At 43.4% G+C, this 23,712-nt stretch overlaps 2 protein-coding genes across 4 annotated transcripts in view; one reads left to right on the top strand and one right to left on the bottom strand.

Annotated features, from left to right (window-relative positions):
- akt1s1 (AKT1 substrate 1 (proline-rich)) overlaps positions 1 to 1,668 on the bottom strand; it is a 49,989-nt gene extending 48,321 nt beyond the window's left edge. Inside the window, exon 1 of one of the 2 annotated variants that reach the window (XM_072271523.1) lies at positions 1,648 to 1,668. The gene's annotated coding sequence lies outside the window, so the exon portion shown is untranslated. Of the gene's footprint in view, positions 1 to 984; positions 1,055 to 1,647 lie in introns of those variants that run through there. The other variant, XM_072271522.1, reaches the window with a different exon arrangement.
- A 641-nt stretch (positions 1,669 to 2,309) lies between these two features.
- Positions 2,310 to 23,712, top strand: part of tbc1d17 (TBC1 domain family, member 17) — an 83,305-nt gene continuing 61,902 nt past the window's right edge. The window contains exon 1 of one of the 2 annotated variants that reach the window (XM_072271520.1): positions 2,310 to 2,375. In XM_072271520.1, the coding sequence (XP_072127621.1) occupies positions 2,349 to 2,375 (27 nt within the window). In that variant the 5' untranslated portion in view covers positions 2,310 to 2,348. Of the gene's footprint in view, positions 2,376 to 11,692; positions 11,782 to 23,712 lie in introns of those variants that run through there. The other variant, XM_072271521.1, reaches the window with a different exon arrangement.

Here is a 23,712-nt window from a genome sequence, read left to right as displayed (position 1 = left end):
CTGACAACAAGATCATATCATTATTTATTTATTGAGATGCAGCACAGACTAGCCCCTTCAGGCCCTTCGAGCCATGCAGCCCAGTAATCCCCTGATTTAATCCTAGCCTAATCACAGGACAATTTACAATAACTAATTAACCTACCAACAGGTACATCTTTGGAGTGTGGGAGGAAACCAGAGTACCCGGAGGAAACCCACATTGTCACGTCATTCAATAAAAATTTTAAAAACAAGTCATTCAATTAAAAAACAACATTACCTAACAAATTTAGCATTAAATGCAGCCTCCATTGATCTTGAACCATCTTCTACTTTCTATCAATCCAGATTTTGCCAAATCTCTCCTCAACTATCTTTACTATGTCCACTTTTAATAGCTCACTTTTAAACTAAAAGCTCAATCTTCTAAACCTATAATTATTCCAAGAGGTATTTTGTGTTCTCTCAAACAGTGACAGTGATCAGAGCTATCAAACACCTAACCAGAGGTTCAACATAGCTCATCTTAATATATATCACCTTTTATTTTCGAAGACTAGAATTTCTAAAAAATTAACTAACCACATTAACAGTATGTCCCCAAGAGGCAGTTAGGTCTCTCCTACCCCTGTTTACAATTTGAAATTTGCCTTTTCTCACTTTTTCTAAAAAAGTAGAATTTGATCACATACGACAAAAAATGCAGTTTACAATAAATATTGCCAAGAGTCGTCTCTCGTATATTAACAGCATTCCATAAAACAGTGGGGCAGGTAATTCACAATAATAGAGCTGAACAAACAGTGTTAGATACTTATAAACAACTAGTCCAGAGAGCGCGGAGAAGAGCAATGTGAATAGCTCCACGGGTAGCTGAGAAAGGCTCCAGGCAGGGATAATAGCCTAACATATTGAAGGGTATTAAAGTAGGAATGAAAGCGAGGAGGATTTCGACAGGTTAAGTCCAAAACCAGAGCTCCCCTTCACAAGCAGGCTCCTTACCTGCTTCTCCCTCAAGCCTTCCCACGGCCAGAGCTTCCGAGGCACAGCCTCCTCCTCTTATATCATCACGCAAACACGCACCACGTCAAACGCTAACACTGTTTTAAAGCGAGTTTATTCTTTTCGAGAGTTAACTACTATTCTAAACGGTCGAACGAAACGCGTGAAGACAATAGTGTATCGTCACAAAAAAAAACTTAAAAAGCAGACGCCGGCTTTTGCCCCTCACAAACATGACGCCCATGAAGGAAAATGGAGACGTGTTTAATGACCGATAATTTATTCACTGCCGGTTTGTTTCTACAAAGATATCGCTGTACCCCCATCTCAAATATGAGGTAAAACTGGAGTGATTTATTATGAAACAACCAAGGCGCAATCTAAAGGAGAAAGGGTTGACTTTCCCCTCATTAAAATGGCGGCTGGCCCGATTCCTGCAGAACTTCCAACGAAGAAACTGCGCGGCTTTTTTCCCGACTTCGGGAAGTGAGAGCTATTATTTAAACAGAATGAAATAGCTAACTGTCATCGTGTAAAACATTTATTATTTTTAAGATGGTTTCCCCTCCCCAACTTCATTCCCCTCACAAAAATGGTGACCGCCGGGTGGGAATTAATGCTGCAAAATTAAGGCAATATTGAAGATGTCAGGTGAAAACTCACGATTATAAACGTAAGATCCTCTATGTGAAGTGCACATCGTGCCCTTACTTGAAGTGAACAAAAAACAAGTCGCAACCATCAACTGGGCGCAAGTATCTCCCAAGTCGTTAAGACTATAATATCAGTGAAACTCTTATTTATGGTGCGACTGTAACGAAAACTAATTTCCCCCGAGATCAATAAAGTATGACTATGACTCTCATAACACTCAGAAAACTACAGTATACTGTAACTCTAAACCTGGAACCTAGATCGGGAAAAATTGTAGAAGTTGATGATCTGAAATTAAACCAAAAATGTAAATCTGAAATAACAATTAAAAAACTGGAAATCTGACAATCAAAATAAGACAAAAAAAAACACTTGAAACAGCATTGAGAAAGAGTTTTAATGTGTCTTGGAGTTGAAACGTTAAGTCTTTTTTTTCTTTCCACTGATAGTGCAAGATTTACTGATAGTTAGAAACGTTCAGTAAATCTTGCAGTATTTTATGTGCATATATACAGTTCAGAAGTCGGGCACTTCTTCAGCAGCAAGGTGGAGCAAGCAGTAACTTTAAAAAACGAGCAGGTGAAAGTGTTATGTTGAGGTACTCTGACCACTCCCCCCAGTCGTGGGTGAGTTGTGTAGGAACCAATAAAAAAATCGACACTAACCGGAAATGATGCAAGGGGTTTGTTTTGGAGAAGCAGAGGTAAAGAATGGGTTCGTCTGCTGACGGTCATAAGGTAATAATTCGCTGTTTATATACTGTAACTCAGAGACTTTGTAAGCCGTGATGCCGTAAAATAGTTACAGACGGTTTAAGAAAATAACATCATCGGTTGGTACTGTAGCACGGGACCCAGAAGGATAGGATCACGCATAGAGTATTTTAAGGTGTTAACTATTTATATACTCTTGTACAGCGAAAACTACAGCACAGATTATAATGACGGAAATACCATCTGGAAACGCAATAGCTAAATCATGGTAATCTGAGATACAATGGTAAATCAAGGCAAAGCATTTGCTGAGAGTTCAAAATGCAGAGCAAAACTTTTGAAACTTAAAATCTGGAATAAAAAGAGGATATTCACATCACACAGTAAACCGAACAACATCTGTGGGAGGGGCGAGAGTCAGACAGACAGTTAACTTTCTGAGTCAATAACGTTTCATCCTTGCATTACCGGATATGATCCTGTAATTGCAGACGACATGGCGGTTGGTGGTTGCACCCAGACGTTGATAGGATGCAGTCCAATCACAAACAAGAGAAAACCTGTAGATGCTGGAAATCCAAGCAACACACACAAAATGCTAGAGGAACTCAGCAGGCCAGGCAGTATCTATAGAAAAGAGTCTTTTCCATGAGTTCCTCCAGCATTTTGTGCAGAGCTGGGCTGAGAAGTGGCAGGTGGAGTTCAATATGGAAAAGTGTGAAGTGATAAAATTTAGAAGATTGAACTTGAAGGCAGAGTACAAGGTTAATGGTAGGATTCTTAGAAGTGTGGAGAAACATAGAGATCTTGTGGTCCAGGTCCATAGATTCCTCAAAGCTGCTATGCAAGTTGATAGGGTGGGTAAGAAGGCATATGGTGTGTTGGCCTTCATTAGTTGGGGAACTGACTTCAAGAGCTGCAAGGTAGTGTTGCAGCTCTATAAAACTGTGGTTAGGCCACACTTGGAGTGTTGTATTCAGCTCTGATTGTTTCATTATAAGAAGAATGTGGAAACTTCAGAGGGTGCAGAGGAGATTTACCAGGATCCTGCCTGGATTAGAGGGTATATGTTATGTGGAAAGGCTGAGTGACCTTTGGAACAAAGAAGGATCAGGGGTTCTTAACATAGTAAGACAGATAGGTAGAGTAGACAGCCAGTGCCTTTTCTTTCCACAGTGGCAATGGCTAATATGTGAGGGTATAATGTTAGGGTGATTGGAGGAAAGTATAGGGGGATGTCAGAAGTAGGTATCTTACACAAAGAGTGATATGTGCGTGGAACACATTGCCGGGTGTGGTGGCAGAGGCATATACATTAAAGACATTTAAGTGACCCTTAGATAGGTACATGGATGAAATTAAAATGGAGATCTTTTTCGGAGGGAAAGGTTAGATCAATCTTGGTGTAGGTTAAGAGGTTGGCTCAACATCTTGAGCTGAAGGACTTGTACTGTGCTGTAATATTTTATGTTCTGTGATAACTGGTCATTGACCTGAAACATTTGCTCCATCTCCCTCTTCAAAAATGCTGTTAATCTACGAGTATTTCTTGGATTTAATTGTAGGCAGAGAATTACAAGCTCACTGGATGTTTTCCTCGCACCATTCTCTGTATACCCTAGAGACAGTTGTGCAATGAAAATCCCAGGAGATCAGCAGTTTCTGAGATACTCAAACCACCTCATGTGCATCAACTATGATTCCATGATCAAAGTCACTTAGATCATATTTCTACCTCATTCTGATGTTTGGTCTGTACAGCAACTGAACCTCTTGACCATGTCGGCGTGCTTTGAGTTACTGCCACATAATTAGCTGATGAGATATTTGCATTTTTGAGCAGGTGTACAGGTACACCTAATGAAGTGACCATAGATTGTAGAACAGTACAGCACAGGAATAGGCCCTTCTAGTCTTCTAGGTGAAGATCTTTCTTCTGACATTGTGGTGTTCGCCGAGCTTGGCAATTAGCTTGCAGACGTTTCATCACCAGTTGAGGTGATGTCCTCAGTGCGCAGCTGTTGGTGTTTCTCTCTGGAAATGCTCGCAGTTATATAAAACCATGAGACATGGGAGCAGAATTAGGCCATTCCATTATGGCTGATCCTGGATCCCACTCAACCCCATACACCTGCCTTCTCACCATCTCCTTTGATCCCTTGACTGATCAAGACACGATCAACTTCCGCCTTAAATATGTGCATGGACCTGGCCTCCACCACAGTCTGCGGCAGAGCATTCCACAGATTTACTAATCTCTGGCTAAAATTCCTCCTTACCTCTGTTCTAAACAGTTGCCCCTCAATTTTGAGGCTGTGCCTCTAGTTCTGGATACCCCCACCATAGAAAACATCCTCTCCACATGCACCTTATCTAGCCCTCTCCCCATTCACTTGCCTCGGTCCTGATTGGCTACCCCTTCAGTTGACCCTTAAATTCCATTGTCTCACGTTTCTTTGGCTCAAAGAGGTTCGTAGATGGCGTCTCTCTCTGCTTGTTTACAGAGGACTATATAAATGCACCCAGAGAGAAACACCCAACAACTGCACCTTTGAGGGCGTCTCCTCGACTGGTGATGAAATGTCTGCAAGCTAGCTGCCAGGCTCAGGAAACACTGCAACATCAAATGCCTCAGCCTGAGCTACCAGTATCAACCCCTATCCTGAAGCTGCTTCCTCTCTCATGGATGAGGTCTTCAGAGCTTCTGTTGGCATTTCTGTAGCTCTGTGTTTTTACGGGATGGGCCAAGCCGCCTCCTTTCGCAGCCAGGCTTGGGATCTTTCATGGCAGAGTTAAGTGATTATTGATGATCAATAAGAATATTAGTAGGAAAATCTATGTCAGCAAGATTGTCCGTAATTATAATTGTAGATAGAATTGGCAATTGGTTTGATGAATTAATCATGTACTATATGTGCAATTGTAGAGGTTGTTAATGAACGTGCCCGTACATGTCAATTAGCTTTTAAATAACCTCTTTCAAAGTGCTCTTTAAGTTACTTCTGGAGTTGCTAAACACTTTACAGCAATAACATTACAGTACAATATAGGAAACATAAGTAATTTGTAAATTGTTCAAAATTCTACCACCAGCAGTAGGATGTGACTGTCAGTCTATTTGTGATGTTGATTGTTAAACCCATCACCCCTACTGGGGCATAGGCTGCTGCAGCAGCTCAGCCGAGTTCTCTGTCCTGTGCCAGTCTTCCAAGTTGTCCCCAGGTGTAGCCCACCTTCCTCTCCTAGGGATGAGATCTTTGCAGCTTCTGCTGGCATTTCTGTAGCTCTGGATTTTTACTGGATGGGGTTCTAGCCCCATGCCCAACCATCCACCTTTCTCAACCGGGCTTGGTGAAGTTATTTGCGACACTAATTGACTATTAACCATTAGCCAGACCTCCCCCATCTTTCTTCAGAATACTGCATTTACCAAAAAGGGACTGGGGCCCCAGTGACCTGGAAGAGTGTGCAACTGGCGCAGTAATTGTGGTGTAGGTGGTAACATTTTGACATGGATAGAAGACTGGCTGGTTTACAAGAAATAAAGAGTAGGCCTCAGCAGATCTTTTCTTGGTTGGTGAGGGGTAATGAGTGATTGCCATGGAGACCAGTCCTGACAGCTCAACTTTTTATACAAACAACTTGGATGCATATTCTAGAAGTGTTGTTGCCAATTGATAATAGAAAGATAGAAAAGTAAGTCATAAAGAGAACTAGGCTATCAAAATTTGCAGAGGGCTTTGGACCAGCTGGAAAAACGGACTGAAAAATGGTGGATGGAACTGAGTGCAGACAAGGTGTGAGGTATTGCACTTTGGGGGGACAAGCCAGGGTAGGACTTACACAGTGAACGATAGGGCACTGAGGAGTGCAGTGGAACAGAGTCCCCAAGGAATACAGACCCATAATTCCTTGAAAGAGGCTTCACAGGTAAATGGGGTCGTAAAGAAAGCTCTTGGCACATAGGCCACCCTAAATCAAAATATTGAGTACAGGGGCTGGAGTGTTTTGTTGAAGTGGTATAGGACTTTGGTGAGGCCTAATATGGAGTATTATGTGCACTTCTACAGGAAAGGTATCAATAATAGTGCAAGGATGTTGCCGGGACTTGAGTTCTTGAGTTATAGGGAAAGGTTGAATGGGCTCGGACTTTATTCCCTGGAGCCATAGGAGAATGAGGGGAGATTTGATAGAGGTATGCAAAATTGAGGGATGTAGATAGGGTAAATGAAAGAAGGCTTTCTCTACTGAGATTGGGTGGGACTACAACCAGAGGTCATGAGTTAAGAGTGAAGGGTGAAATGCTTAAGGGGAACATGAGGGGAAATTTCTTCACTCAGAGTGGTGCAAGTGTGGAGCAAGCTGCCAGTAGAGGTGGTAATTGCAGACTTGATTTCAACCTTTAAGAGAAATTTGGGTAAGTACATCTATGAGAGGGGTATTGAGAGCTATGATCAAGATGTGAGTCGATGGGACTAGGCAGAATAACAGTTTGTCATGGACTAGATGGGCTGAAGGGCCTGTTTCTGTACTGTAGAATCAACATCTATCTCCTCACTTCCTCTGATCCTGATATGCTGAGCCCCTTGCCCCCTCTCTGTTAATAACCATTCTAATCCCACCATTCCCCCCTTCACCCCAGCCGCGTTCACTTCTCCCTTTCTTCCCCCCACCCCCCGATCTCACCTTATACTTCACGTGAAGAAAGAAGATGTTCGCAAGCTATTTTGGAAAACAGATCATTGGATAAAGCTGCAGGCCCTGATGGTATCTCACCTCATACTCTAAGGCACTGTGTGGACCAGCTAGCACCTGTCTTCACTGAGATATTTGACACTTCCCTGCAATTATGTGAGGTTCTGGACTGCTTTAAGGTTGCCACAATCATTCCAGTTCCCAAGAAAGATAAGATCACTGGATTTAATGATTAAGAGGCCAGTTGCTCTGACTTCAGTAGTATTGAAAACTTTTGTATGTCTGGTATTGGCCTACCTTAAGTCCATCACTGCTTTTCTTTACCCACTACAGTTTGTTTATAGAGCAAATTGTTCAGTTGAGGATGCAGTTCATTTGTGCCTTCACTACATTCTTCAATATTCTGACTCCCCCAACAGCTTTCTGAGGATCTTATTTGTAGATTTTAGTTCTGCTTTCAACACTATTGTCCTGGATTTGCTCCAAAGCCAGTTAAGCCAGCTAGCTGTACCCTGCAGTGTCTGTCAGTGGATTATGTACTTTCTGACAGAAAGGAAGCAGTATGTAAGGCTGGGCTCCCACTTTCCAGTCCAATATCTATAAGCACAGGCTCTAACCAGGGCTGTGTTCTTCACCCCTCCTGTTCTCACTTTATACAAATGACTGTACCTCAAAAACAAATCCATTAGAATCCTAAAGCTCACAGATAACACAACTGCAGTTAATCTCTTTAATACTGGTGAGCGACCTGCTATCAAAGAGAGGAAGACCATCTTGCAGCATGGTGTGCTCGTAACAGTTTGGAGTTTAATGCTATCAAGACAGTGGAAAGGAGGATTGACTTCTTCTGATAAACCCCTACCTGGGCCTCTTTGGAAATTAACGGGCAGGCTGTGTCTGTGAATGGGTTATTCAAATTCTTGTGGACTACTATTACCAATACATTGAAGTGAGACAAGCACATTACACACATCACTAGGAAAGCCCAGCAGAGACTGTTCTTCCAGCAAGGCATATCTTGATGAATTTTTACTCAACCATCATTGAAAGTGTTGTGACCATTTCTATCGCCATTTGGTTTCCCGCCTCCTTCCTCTCCAAGTCCAGGTTATAGCCCACTCAGCGGAGAAGATAATTAACTGTCACCTGCGGACATTAAAAGACCTTTTCACTGCGAGAGCGAAGAAGAGAGTTGAAAAACTACTTGCTGACTTCACCCACCCTAGCAGTCACCTATTCACCAAATTGTTGTCAGGGAGACGCTACAGGTCTATCATCACCAGGATTACACGTCTTCTCTGAAGCTTCTTTCCTGTCACTATCCAGCTTCTCAACAAAACTCACTCAGGTGTAAAACCCTAAATGTCCCTGCTCAACATCCGTTTTTCATGATCTCCTTGTTCTGTTGATAATTATTGAGTCTGTCCATATGTTCACATTTATTTAAGCTTGTTTATTGACATTTGCACATGTAATCATTCTGCTAATTATTGATTGCTCCTGGCTGTTTGCACTATGGTCTTGTAAATTGTTAGTTGCTATTGTGTTGTCTGTTATGTGTTATGTTTGGCATCGAACCACAATCAATTCTGGTATTTTTTACCAACTGGCAATAAAATGATTCTGATTCTTTAGTACTCTGTGACTCCTAAGTTTTGGGTTACATGAGTGGGCAAAGATCTGGCAAATGAAGTATAATGTGGGAAAATGTGACATTATCCATTTTGGCAGGAAAAATAAAAAAAGGAACATATTATCTAAATAGTGAGAGATTGTGCACTCTGAGATGTATATAGATACACAAATCTCTCTACATGATTCACAAGAGGCTACCACACAGTCAGAACAAGAGCTTTAGGAACAATGATTACCCCTCAACCATCAGATTCTTGAACCAAAGGGGTTAAGTTCAATCAACTTCACTCACCCCATCACTGATATGTTTGCACATCCACTGGATTCACTTTCAAGGACACTTCATCTCATGTTCTCTATATTTTTTGCTTATTTATTATTATTATTTCTTTTTGTATTTGCAACGTTCGTTGTCTCCTACACTCTGGTTGAACGCCTTAGTTGGATGGTCTTTCATTGATACTATTATTTTTATTATTCTGTAGATTTATTGAGTATGTTCACAAGAAAATGAATCTCAGGGTTGTATATGGTGACATTTATATACTTTGATAATAACATTTATTTTGAACTTCAAAATATGTAGGGGGCATTTGGGTACTGAGAAGTCCATATCTGGGTAACTGTGTATGGTATAGGCCTTCTTGTATAAAGAAGGATGGAAACGTGTTAGAAATAGTTCAGAAAAAGCTTACTAGACTGATGTCTGCAATACCGTCTTTGAGGAAAAAGTTTGGCTAGATTTGTATCTGTTGAAGCTTAGAAGAGTGTAAGGGGCTTCAATGTTCAAAGAAAATGTTATTTTTAAAGTACATAAATGTCACCATATACATCCCTGACGTTCTTTTTCCTGTGGGCATACTCAGCAAATCTATAGAATAATAACTATAACAGGATCAATGACAGACGAACCAGAATGCAGAAGACAACAAATGAATAAATAGCAATAAATAACGAGAACAAGAGATAATGAGATAAAGAGTCCTTAAAGTGAGATAATTGATTGTGGGAACATTTCAATGATGGGGTAAGTGAGTGTAGTTTTCCCCTTTTATTCAAGAGCCTAATGGTTGAGGGGTGGTAACTGTTCTTGAACCCAGTGGTGTGAGTCCTGAGGCTCTTGTACCTTGTACCTGATGGCAGCAACAAAAAGACAGCATGGTCTGGATGGTGAGGGATCTCTGATGATGGATGCTGCTTCCCTATGACAGTGTTTCACATAGATGTGCTCAATGGTTGAGTGGGCTTTACCCATGATGTACTGGGCCAAATCCACTACCTTTTGTAGGATTTTTCATTCAAAGGCATTTGTGTTACCATGCTAGGCCATGATGTAGCCACTCAAAATACTCTACACTGCACAACTATCGAAGTTTGTCAAAGTTTTAGATGTCATGCCAAATCTCCGCAGACTCCTAAAGAAGTAGAGGCACTGCCGTGCTTCCCTCACAATTGCACTTGCATGGTGAGTCTAGCTAGGATAAGTCTTCTGAAATAGTAACGCACAGGAATTTAAGGTTGCTAATCCCATCTGCATCGAATTAAGCCTGTGAGGATTGTACTGGGCAGCCCACAAACTTCAGTCACTTCATAACATGCCCACAACTCACTAATCATTAGTCTTTGGAATGCGGGAGGAAACCAGAGCACCTGGGGAAAACCTACATGGTTACGTGAAGAATGTATAGACTCTTTACGGAGAGCGGCGGGAATATTTGCCTCAAAAATTTTTGTTCGTTTTTTTTGGATTGAGCTTGATTCGGAGGCAAGACTGCTACCTGTTTTTATATTTGGCAAGATATGGTTATGAACTCTCGAACTTTTGATCATTCTAAAATCCTGCTACCCATAGAGTCATTGAAAAGTACAGCATAGAAACAGGCCCTTCAGCCCATCTAGTCCGTACTGAATCATTTAAACTGTCTACTCCCAACAAACTACGCCGAGAATGTAGTCCTCCATACCCCTTTCATCCATGTACCTATCCAAAATTTGTCTTATATGTTGAAATCGAACTTGTATGCATCACTTGCACTGGCCGCTGAATTAAATTGAATTGGCTTTATTACTTACATGTACTTGAGGAGTAAAGATCTTTACGCTTGTTCCACGCTCACACGACACAACGAGTTAAGTTTTCCTTCATGCTAATAAAGTTCATGACACATCCTGGTGATAATATGCCTGATTCTCATTCTCATGTTCCCCTTAAACTTTTCACCTTTCTACCTTAACCCGTGACCTCTGGTTGTAGTCCCACCCAACCTCAGTGGGAAAAACCCTGCTTGCCTTTACCCTATCTGTACCCCTCACAATTTTGTATCCCTCTATCAAATCTCCTCTCAATCTTCTACGTTCCAAGGAATAAAGTCATAACCTATTCAATCTTTCCTTATAGCTCAGGTCCTCCAGACCTGGCAACACCCTTGTAAATTTTCTCTGTACTCTTTCAATTTTATTTACATCTTTTCTGTCGGTAGATGACAAAACTGCACACAGTTCTCCAAATTACCCTCACCAATGTCTTATACAATTTCAACATAATATCCCATCTCCTGTATTCAATATTTTGATTTTTGAACGCCAATTTGCCAAAAGCTTTCTTTACGACCATATTGAAGTAATAACAGCCACACCACAGCAGCAGCACGTAGTTTGTTCAGATTAAAGAGGATTAGCAAATCCTTCAGTAAAGTTTATTGTCACTTAACTACATACCGTCAAAGGAGACAATGTTTCTGCAGACTAGGATGTAAGCACAGTAGTTCAAAGTACAATTTATTATCTGAGTACATGCCTGTCACCACATACAACCCTGAGATTTGTTTTCTGTGGGCATACTTAACAATCTATAGAACAGTAACTGTAGACATGAGAAACTGTAAGCAAACTGTGCAAATGCAGAAATAAATAAATAGCAGTAAGTAATGAGCATGAAATAACAAGATAAAAGGGTCCTTAAATGAATATAGTTATCCCCTTTTGTTTAAGAGCCTGATGGTTGAGGGGTAGTAACTGTTCTTGAACCTGGTGGTGCGAATCCTGAGGCTCTTGTACCTTCGACCTGATGCAGCAGCAAGAAAAGAGCATGGCCTAGATGGTGAGAATCTTTGATGCTGCTTTTCTATGGCAACGTTTCATACAGATGTGCTCAGTGGTTGGGATGGTTTTACCCGTGATGTACTGGGCTGAATCCACTACCTTTTATAGGATTTTCCACTCAAAGGCATTGGTCTTCCCGTACCAGGCCATGATGCAGCCAGTCAGCACACTTTCCACCACACATCTATGGAAGTTTGCAAAGGTCTTTGATGATATGCTGAGTCTCCACAGACTTCTGATGAAGTAGAGGTGCTGTTGTGCTTTCTTCACAATTACATTTATCTGATGGGTCCAGGACAGGTCCTCTGAGATAGTGACACCCAGGAGTTTAAAGTTACTGACCTCTCTACCTCTGACCCTCCAATGATTACTGGCTCACAGACCTCTCCTGAAGTCTACAATCAGGTCCTTGGTTTTATTGACATTGAATAGAATAGAATAGTACAGCACAGTACAGGCCCTTCGGCCCACAATGTTGTGCCGACCCTCAAACCCTGCCTCCCATATAACCCCCCACCTTAAATTCCTCCATATACCTGTCTAGTAGTCTCTTAAACTTCACTAGTGTATCTGCCTCCACCACTGACTCAGGCAGTGCATTCCACGCACCAACCACTCTTTGAGTAAAAAACCTTCCTCTAATATCCCCCTTGAACTTCCCACCCCTTACCTTAAAGCCATTTCTTCTTGTATTGAGCAGTGGTGCCCTGGAGAAGAGGCACTGGCTATCCACTCTATCTGTTCCTCTTATTATCTTGTACACCTCTATCATGTCTCCTGTCATCCTTCTTCTCTCCAAAGAGTAAAGCCCTAGCTCCCTTAATCTCTGATCATAATGCATACTCTCTAAACCAGGCAGCATCCTGGTAAATCTCCTCTGTGCCCTTTCCAATGCTTCTACATCCTTCCTATAGTGAGGCAACCAGAACTGGACACAGTACTCCAAGTGTGGCCTAACCAGAGTTTTATAGAACTGCATCATTACGTCGCAACTCTTAAACTCTATCCCTCGACTTATGAAAGCTAACACCCTATAAGCTTTCTTAACTACCTTATCCACCTGTGAGGCAACTTTCAGGGATCTGTGGACACGTACCCCCAGATCCCTCTGCTCCTCCACACTACCAAGTATCCTGCCATCTACTTTGTACTCTGCCTTGGAGTTTGTCCTTCCAAAGTGTACCACCTCACACTTCTCCGGGTTGAACTCCATCTGCCACTTCTCAGCCCACTTCTGCATCCTATCAATGTCTCTCTGCAATCTTTGACAATCCTGTACACTATCTACAACACCACCAACCTTTGTGTCGTCTGCAAACTTGCCAACCCACCCTTCTACCCCCACATCCAGGTCGTTAATAAAAATCACGAAAAGTAGAGGTCCCAGAATAGATCCTTGTGGGACACCACTAGTCACAATCCTCCAATCTGAATGTACTCCCTCCACCACAACCCTCTGCCTTCTGTAGGCAAGCCAATTCTGAATCCACCTGGCCAAACTTCACTGGATCCCATGCCTTCTGACTTTCTGAATAAGCCTACCATGTGGAACCTTGTCAAATGCCTTACTAAAATCCACATAGATCACATCCACTGCACTACCCTCATCTATATGCATGGTCACCTCCTCAAAGAACTCCATCAGGCTTGTTAGACACAATCTGCCCTTCACAGAGCCATGCTGACTGTCCCTGATCAGGCCATGATTCTCTAAATGCCCATAGATCCTATCTCTAAGAATCTATTCCAACAGCTTTCCCACCACAGACGCAAGGCTCACTGGTCTATAATTACCCAGACTATCCCTACTACCTTTTTTGAACAAGGGGACAACATTCACCTCCCTCTAATCCTCCGGTACCATTCCCGTGGACAACGAGGACATAAAGATCCTAGCCGGAGGCTCAGCAATCTCTTCCCTCTCGTGGAGCAGCCTGGGGAATATTCCATCAGGCCCCGGGGACTTATCCATCCTAATGTATTTTAACAACTCCAACACCACCTCTCCCTTAATATCAACATGCTCCAGAACATCAATCTCACTCAAATTGTCCTCACTATCAAGTTCCCTCTCATTGGTGAATACCGAAGAGAAGTATTCATTGAGGACCTCGCTCACTTCCACAGCCTCCAGGCATATCTTCCCATCTTTATCTCTAATCAGTCCTACCTTCACTCCTGTCATCCTTTTTTTCTTTACATAATTGAATGCCTTGGGGTTTTCCTTTACCCTACTTGCCAAGGCCTTCTCATGCCCCCTTCTTGCTCTTCTCATGCCCCCTTCTTGCTCTTCTCAGCCCCTTCTTAAGCTCCTCTCTTGCTTCCCTATATTCCTCAATAGACTCATCTGATCCTTGCTTCCCAAACCTCATGTATGCTGCCTTCTTCCACCTGACTAGATTTTCCACCTCACTTGTCACCCATAGTTCCTTCACCCTACCATTCTTTATCTTCCTCACCAGGACAAATTTATCCTTAACATCCTGCAAGAGATCGCTAAACATCAACCACATGTCAATAGTACATTTCCCTGCAAAAACATCATCCCAGTTCACACCTGCAAGTTCTAGCCTTATAGCCTCATAATTTGCCCTTCCCCAATTAAAAATTTTCCTGTCCTCTCTGATTCTATCCTTTTCCATGATAATGCTAAAGGCCAGGGAGCAGTGGTCACTGTCCCCCAGATGCTCACTCACTGAGAGAACTGTGACCTGACCCAGTTCATTACCTAGTACTAGATCTAGTATGGCATTCCCCCTAATCGGCCTGTTTACATACTGTGACAGGAATCCGTCCTGGACACACTTAACAAACTCTACCCCCATCTAAACCCTTGGAACTAATCAGGTGCCAATCAATATTAGGGAAGTTAAAGTCACCCATGATAATAACCCTGTTATTTTTGCACCTTTCCAAAATCTGCCTCCCAATCTGCTCCTCTGTATCTCTGCTGCTACCAGGGTGCCTATAGAATACCCCCAAAAGAGTAACTGCTCCCTTCCTGTTCCTGACTTCCACCCATACTGACTCAAAAGAGGATCCTGCTACATTACCCACCCTTTCTGTAGCTGTAATAGTATCCCTGACCAGTAATGCCATCCCTCCTCCCCTTTTCCCCTCCTCTCTATCCCTTTTAAAGCACTGAAATCCAGGAATATTGAGAATCCATTCCTGCCCTGGTGCCAGCCAAGTCTCTGTAATGGCCACTACATCATAATTCCATGTATGTATCCAAGCTCTCAGTTCATCACCTTTGTTCCTGATGCTTCTTGCATTGAGGTACACACACTTCTGCCCTTCTACCTTACTGTCTTTACACTGTTTATTCTGCTTCTCTTTCCTCAAAGCCTCTCTATATGTTAGATCTGGCTTTACTCTGTGCACTTCTTTCACTGCTCTATCGCTCTGGGTCCCATCCCCCTTGAAAATTAGTTTAAACCCTCCCGAACCATGCTAGCAAACCTACCTGTAAGGATATTGCTGCCCCTTGAGTTCAGGTGCAACCCATCCAATCTGTACAGGTCCCACCTTCCCCAGAATGATCCAAAAATCTAAAATCCTGCTTCCTGCACCAACTGTTCAGCCACGCATTCAACTGCCATCTCCTCCAATTCTTACAATCACTGTCACGTAGCACTGGCAGCAATCCTGAGAACACCACCCTTGAGGTCCAGTTCTTCAGCCTTCTGCCTAGTTCCCGAAACTCACACTCCAGTACCTCATCCCTCTTCCTGCCTATGTCATTGGTACCAACATGTATCACGACTTCTGGTTGCTTTCCCTCTTGTACCAGGATGACATGCACCCGGTCAGAGACATCCCGGACCCTGGCACCCGGGAGGCAGCAAACTATGTGGGTGTCCTTCTCACATCCACAAACTTTTCTGTCTGCTCCCCTAACTATAGAGTCTCCAATGACGACAGCTCTCCTCTTCTCCGTCCCACCCTTCTGCACCATCAGGTCAGACTCAGTGCCGGAGGCCCTGCCACCATGGCTCACACCTGGTCGGTTGTCCCCGACAACAGTATCCAGGACGGTAAACTTATTATTCAGGGGAATGGCTACAGGGGTGCTCTGCACTACCTGTCTGCTCACCTTTGCTCTCCCCCCTCTGACTGTCACCCAATGACCTGCTTTCAGCAGCCTAGGTGTGACTACCTCCCTGTAGCTCTCATCTATGACTGCCTCATTCTCCCTAATGAGTCGAAGGTCATCCAGCTGCTGCTCCAGACTCCTTACATGGTCTTCCAGATCGCCCAGCCATATGCACTTCTGGCAGATGTGATTCTGCGGGAGAGGGGAGTTCCCCCACGACTGCCACATCTCACATGAGAGGCACATCACCGTCTCAGGAGGCATTGTGAAGACTAACTGCGAGCAAGCTTGTCCTCCACCTCTTCTCGTCGAAGTCTCTCGAGTCAAAGCTCCACTCCTTCACTGGCCCACTCATGCTCTGGCCGCTTTGCTTGAGCTATCCCTCTATTTATCTGTTTGAGCTTTTCAAAATGCTTGGTCACCTGACCTCAATTGCCCAATCAGCTGCTTTCTGCTGAGTCTGATCTATTCAAATCTTGATTGACTTGATTGCTGGACCAACTGCCAGAGCCTTTCGAGTCAAAGCCTAAAAGCTCCACTCCTTCACTGGCCCACTCACTCACTGGCTGCTTTCCACAGGCCGCTCCGCTTGAGCTACCCCTCTATTTATCTGTTTGAGCTTCTCAAAATGCTTGGTCACCTGACCTCAATTGCCCAATCAGCTGCTTTCTGCTGAGTCTGAGCTACTCAAATCTTGATTGTCTAATCAACGGCTTCCTGCTGATCTATTCAAATCTTGATTGCACAGACTAACTGCCAAAACTGCCAGAATCTTTCGAGTTAAAGCCCCAAAGCTCCACTCCTTCGCTGGCCCACTCACTCACTGGCCGCTTTGAGTGAGAGGATGTTGTTATTACACCACTCAGCCAAGTTTTCAATCTCCCTCCTGTGTGCTGATTCATCACCACCTTTGATACAGCCCACAACAGTGGTGTCATTAGCAAACTTGTATATGGTGTTGGAGTGGTACAAAGCCACGCAGTCATAGATGTAAAGTGAGTAGAGCAGGGAGCTAAGCACAAGAACACATATAACACACACTTACTAATGAAGGTAAGGATGAAATCTACAGATGGATTACGCATAAATAGACTAAAGTGCATAAATTAAATATTGTGTACGGGGTCTTTTTTTATGTTAAATTTAAAATGGCTTCTTTGTTATGTTAAATGCTGAGAAAGTCTCTAGCTGGACAGTTGCTTGGGTTAATACAGATAGCAGGGTGTTATTAGCCAATGGGTGTTTATGTATCGTTTTGTTTTCGGATGATAATGCTGTATCATATGACTGGGGACAGGGTTTTTGGCGGGGAGTCGGAGGAGAGATGGGGAGGACGGTGGAGAGACGGGGAGGACGGCAGACGTGCGGAAAGGCTCCGGTCGATCACTTCGGGTGGTCCCGAGCCGTGAGTTGACAAGATCCGGGTGGTCGTCAGGAATCGATTGAGCTCCAACGGTTGCGCGCGAAGAACTTGGACTTCGATAAGTCTTGGCACTTTTTTTTCCCATTACTTCCTTTTTTGTATCGAATTTATATTAATGTCATAGAATTAGTAATATCTATAAAGTGTACTTGGTAAAACGTACTGGGTGTGCGAGCTGATGATTGATGTTTGGGATTGATTTGGGTGGCAGCAGACTCCGTGGGAAGCGTTGAGGCAGGTGCTGGGTGGGATTTCCCCTAGACATATACGAGCCAATATAACTGAGCGTTACAATTGTTAGTTATAGAACAAATTAACCAGTGACACCTTGAATGTGATGCGGCAGGGAGTTCAGAAGCATGAGGAAAGAAACTGTCTCCCATTCTGAGTGTTCTTGTTTTTATGCATTGGAGTTTCTTGACTGAGGGTAGAAAGTCAAACAGGATAGATAGATAGATACTTTAATGATCCCAAAGGAAATTAGTGTCTCAGTAGCATTACAAATGCACAGATATAAAAATATTAGAAGAGAAGTAGAAAGAATAAAAAATAAGTTGGCTGAAACAGTCCAACAGGAGGGGGTAATCACTTCCCTGGCTGCAGGTTGACTCATTATTGAACCTAATGGCCGAGGGTAAGAATGACCTCGTATAGCGCTTTTTGGAGCAGCGCCGTTGTCTTGGTCTATTACTAAAAGTGTTCCTCTGTTCTGCCAAGGTGGCATGCAGAGGGTGAGAAACATTGTCCAGAATTGCCAGGGTTTTCTGTAGGGTCCTTTGTTCTACCACAGCCTCCAGTGTGTCCAGCCTTTCTAATCAGTTTATTGACCCTGTTGGCATCACCCATGTTGATGCCATTGCCCCAGCACACCACCCACATAGAAGATTGTACTGGCAACAAGAAACTGGTTGAACATGTGAAGAAGAGGCCTGCATACTCCAAAGGACCCCAGTTTCCTCAGGAAGTAGAGGTGGCTCTGGCCCTTCTTGTACACAGCCTCTGTGTTGGTGTTCCACTTGAGTCTGTCATCCAGATGCATCCCCAGGTACTTGTAGGTCCTCACCACATCCATCTCCTCACCATCAATAGTAACAGGGAGCAGTGCAGGCTTAGTCTTCCTAAAGTCCATCACCACCTCCTTTGTCTTACTTGCACCATTTGACAAAGTCCTCCACCAGGGCCCTGTAATCATCCTCCCGTCCTCCCTTTATACCTCCAACTATTGCTAAGTCATCAAAAAATTTCTGCAAATGACATGATTCAGTGTTGTATCTAAAATCCAAGGTATATAGTAACTCTGCTTCCCATTCCCATTCAGATATGGCCATACATGGCCTCCTCTACTGTCATGATGAGGCTAAACTTAGGTTGGAGGAGCGACACCTCATATACCGTCTAGGTAGTCTCCAGCCCCTTGGTATGAACATAGAGTTCTCCAACTTCTGGTAATTCCCTCCCCCTCTCTTCCTCTATCCCTATTTCACTCTACCCCCTCCCCCAGCTCCCTCATGGTTCTGCCTCCTTCTTCTACCACCCATTGATTTCAGGGCTATGACGTCAATGCTTCCCCTCCCTCACCCTTTTGTCTTTCAAATTACTGATCTTTCAACTGACGCTACAAGCATTCTTCAAATCTTCCCCATCTTTCATTCTTCAGTCCTGACGAAGGGTTCCGGCTTGAAACGTCAACTCATCGCTTCTGACTGATGCTGCCCGACCTGCTGAGTTCATCCAGCGTACTGAAAGTGATGCTTTGATCTTTTACAGCATCTGCAGATTATTTTGTGTTTACAAGGTATATAGTAAACAGGAAGGGAGCCAATGCAGTCCCCTGTGGGGCCCCAGTGCTGCTTATAGCCATGTCTGACGCACAGCTGTGAAGCCACACAAACTGAGGTCTGCCACTCGGGTAGTCCATTATCCATTAAACAATGGAAATGCCAGTCTGCATTGAATGGAGCTTTCCCTCCCAGCAGTGAGGACTGTACGGTATTGCAGGCACTTAGGAAATTAAAAACCATGATCCTCACAGTGCTGCCCTGCGTATCCAAATTGGAGTAGGCTCTGTTCAACAGATTAAAGACAGCATCTTCGACTTCAATGTGCTCCTGGTAGACAAACTGCAGGGGATTGAGCTGTTCTGACCAGGGGTCAGAGGTGAGCCGGGACCAGCCTCTCTAGGGTCTTTGTAATGTGTGAGGTCAGGGTCACTGGACGGTAGTCATTCAAGACTTTCGGTTGGCCGTTCTTGGGTACTGGGACTACTCGAGATGTTTTCCACACAGTCGGGACCCTTTCCAGGCTGAGACTCTGCTTCAAAATGAGCTGAGCTCCATACAACTGCTCAGCACAGTCCTTCAGGACCTTGGGGTTCACACCATCCAGTCCCAAAACTTTGCTGTGCCTGAGTTTCCCCAGAGCCCTTCTCACCCGCTCAGATGCTGGATGGCTGGGTGGAACCCTTGATAATGCTAAGGGCGCTTCTGATAAATGTCCCTGATGGATGATAGGGAGACCCATATGACCCTGTCATCTGTTCTCTTGGACGACCAACCCTAGCCCCCAGCCATGCCGTCTAGTCTTCAGTACATTAGTGCACCGTGTTTGGAAACCTGGTACAAACTTTAATTGAGCAAGCTTGGGCATTGCTGGAAAATCCATCCAGGAACAGACATGCGATTAAGGATAGGACATAGCAAGGACACAGCAAGACTATTTAACCTTGTCAAGCATAGTCGATGCAGAAGGTACAGCCTGAGCTAGGAATGAAAGCTGGGTTCAAATCTGATCTCTAGAAACATCATCCAATTGAGTTGACAATCTAGGTCAGGGGTCCCCAACATTTTCTGCACTACGGACCTGTTTAATATTGACAATATTCTTGCGTACCGGCCGACCCGGGGAGTGTCCAAGTAGGGTTAAACTCACCTCAACATGTCTTTTACAGTTAGGGTTGCCAACTTTCTCACTCCCAAATAAGGGACAAAAGTAGCAGTCAAATCCTGGGACACTTTACCCCAGGAAAGACTACCATGATCATAAAGCCTTGCGCGGGCACCTGTGTGCGCATGCGTAACGTGCGCATATGTGTACGTGCTGGTTTTTCCCCCACAAATCGGTTTTGCCTTCATTTTCCCGACTATACTGTACATACATTATTTCTACTTTATATAGGCTGTGTATTTATCATAACATTCCTGCTTTTACTACATGTTAGTGTTATTTATTTTTGGTTTTATGTGTTATTTGGTATGATTTGTTAGGTTACTTTTTGGGCCTGGGAATGCTCAAAATTTTTTCCCATATAAATTAATGGTAATTACTTCTGCGCTTTACGCCATTTTTGGCACGAAGAGTTTCATAGGAACGCTCTACCGTATCAGGGGAAATATGGGAGAAACCAATTTAGTCCAATGTATGGGATGTCTGGGCAAATATGGGACAGTTGGCAACCCTATGTTCAAGTTCAACAGTGCGTGACAGGGAATGAGGAAAAGTGCAGCTGACTCATATCGTTTCCTCACAGCCTGGTACCGGTCCGTGGCCCGGTGGTTGGGGACCGCTGATCTAGGTGCAAAAGAGTCTGGACCTCAAACATCGACTGTTTAATTCCCTCCATAGAAACTGCCTGACCTACTGAGTTCCTCCAGAATTTGTATGTGTATGTTGCTCTCGGTTTCTAGCATCTGCAGAATCACTTGTGTTTAGGGAATCTTTCGAAGTGCTCAGTTTGTGTATTCATTTAGAATTAGATTTCTTACAGTTTATAATTTGGGACATGCTGTGTTGAGTTGTTACAGAACGAAAAAATGACTTTGGAGCCAGATTTACAAAACTCGTTCCTCGCCTTGTTGGAGTCAGTTGAATATTTTATTCATTAGTATAGATAAGCATGAAGGTCAGCTTAGATTGTTTGAATGATTTATTGATTAATTGATAAAACCTGGAAGATGCTCTTCCAGCCATTTGAGCCAAACAGCCCTTAAAACTGCAATTTAACCCTTACCTAATCATGAGACAATTTACAATGACCAATTAACCTAGTAACCAGTATGTCTTTGGACTGTGGGGGGAAAACGGAGCACCTGGGGGAACTCCACACATTCCACAGGGAGGGCATACAGTGACTCCTTACAGAAGATGCCGGAATTGGACGCCGCACTCCGATGCCCCGAGCTGTAATAGTTTCATGCTAACCGCTACGCTCCCACGGCAAACTGAGGTTGAGATTAACTGGTGAGATTAGTATATTGTCAGTGAATTATATAACTATCAGCTGGTGAAATGTGTTGGGTTCTTTCACACATTTGCAATTCTTGTTTTCATTAAGGGAACGTTTTTGTAGAAGTAAAACTGATTTTGGTTAACAACTGGAAAGCCCCCAGTTTTTCTCCACAAACCAAACTTCTGCATTTTCACCGAACACATAATCAGATGTTCTGATTTGTAGGGAAATTTGATGTCAGTTGTGACTTCATTTTGAAAACCTAGCAACTAAATCACCTCTGATTTTTGCCAAAAGAGCAGATAGATATGCCAGTCCATATCACCACTACCACTTCCCGACTCTGAACTTTCAATAATTGTGAGTGATTTGCCTGGTTTTCAAATTCTTGGGTCAGTGAAAAGAAGTTTCCCCAAGGGGCCTAATGTTGTGGATGAAAAAGAATGCAATATTCTTTATGGTTAAAGCTGCTGAATTCACATGTACAGTATGGCCAGAGGTAAATCCTGGAACACTTGTGTTAGTGTGCCTTCAGAAAAGGAATTAGTTGATTGTGAGTGCATTTTCAGACTCACTGAAGAAGTTTACGAAGATTTGGTCTAAAATGTTGACAACTTCTATAGATGTATGATAGAGAGCATATTGACTGGTTGCATCGCGGCCTGGTATGAAACACCAATCCCTCTAATAGAAAAGCTTGCAGGAAGTAGTGGATATGGCCCAATTCATCATGGGCAAAGTCCTCCCCACCGTTGAGCACATCTGCTTGGAACGCTGTCACAGGAAAGCAGCATCCATCATCAAAGACCCCCACCATCCAGGCCATGCTCTCTTCTCACTGCTGCCACCAGGAAGAAGGTACAGGAGCCTCAGGACCCACACCACCAGGTTCAGGAACAGTTATTACCCCTCAGCCATCAGACTCTTGAACCAGAGGGAATAACTTCGCTCAACTTCACTTACCCCATCACTGAACTATTCCCACAACCTCTGAACTCACTTTCAAGGACTCTTCATCTCAAGTTCTTGATATTTATTGCTTATCTATTTAATATTATAGTTGTAGTTATTTTTTGTCTTTTATGTATTTGCACAATTTGTTGTCTTTTGCACATTGGTTGCTTGTCCATCTTTATGTGCAGTTTTTCATTGACTTTATTGTGTGTCATTGTATTTCCTGTGAATACCCACAGGAAAATGAATCTCAGGGCAATATATGGTGACATATATGTACTTTGTACTTGAACTTTGAACTAAAAGTAACATTGATCCTTACCAATTTTTATCAATGCATTACAGAAGGCATTCTATCTGGATTCATAATTGCTTGGTATGCCATTTCCATGTGGGCGATCTGTTGGTTTTTGTGCGAGAGAAGGGTTGGGGGGGCGGTTTGGGGTTTGATGTTCTAGCTGCCATTTTCCATGTGGGTTTTGGGTTTGCACATTTTGTTTCTTTTTCTTTTTCATGGGGGTGGGAGGTCATGTCTTTTCTTTCAACAACTCCCATGGTTTTTCTGTATTTCACGGCTATCTGGAGAAGGCAAATATCAGAGTTGTATTGTACATGCATACTCTGACAATGAAATGAACCTTTGCTCTGTCCATAACCACAAGAAGCTGCAACAAGTTGTGGATTCTCAGTACAACACAGAAACCAGCCTCTTGTCTCTGGGCTCTGTCTATACTTCAGTAAAATATCCAGCATAATTGAAGACCCCACCCATCACAGGCATTTTTTCCCCTCTCCCATCAGGCAGAAGATACAAAAGCCTGAAAGCACATGCCACCAGGCTCGAGGACAACTTCAATCCCACTGCTATCAGACTCTTGGAACGGACCTCTTGTATGATCAGATCGACTCTTCACCTTACGGTTTACCTCGTTATGATCTCGTACTTTAATGTTTACTTGCACTACACTTTCTCTATAGCTGTAACACTTTATTCTGCATTGTTATTGTTGCTGTCCTGCCTTGTGGCATACCGGGCACCAACCTTGCTGTTTCTTTAACATTTTGCTTTTTTTAATGAGGGTGAGTTGTTAGCTCGATGCTCGACGCTCAGCCCAGCATGGAGGCCGGGTTTGAAACCAGGACCATTTGCCTCGAAGTGTGGTGCAGGTACCACTACACCACCAGCTGGCCCTCTGCATTGTATCACACACAAAATGCTGGAGAAACTCAA

This window comes from Mobula birostris, chromosome 11, assembly GCF_030028105.1.
Source record: "Mobula birostris isolate sMobBir1 chromosome 11, sMobBir1.hap1, whole genome shotgun sequence".
NCBI classification, from domain to species: Eukaryota; Metazoa; Chordata; class Chondrichthyes; order Myliobatiformes; family Myliobatidae; genus Mobula; species Mobula birostris.
Note: the sequence above shows the minus strand (reverse complement) of the source record. Positions and strands in the feature narration are given on the sequence as shown.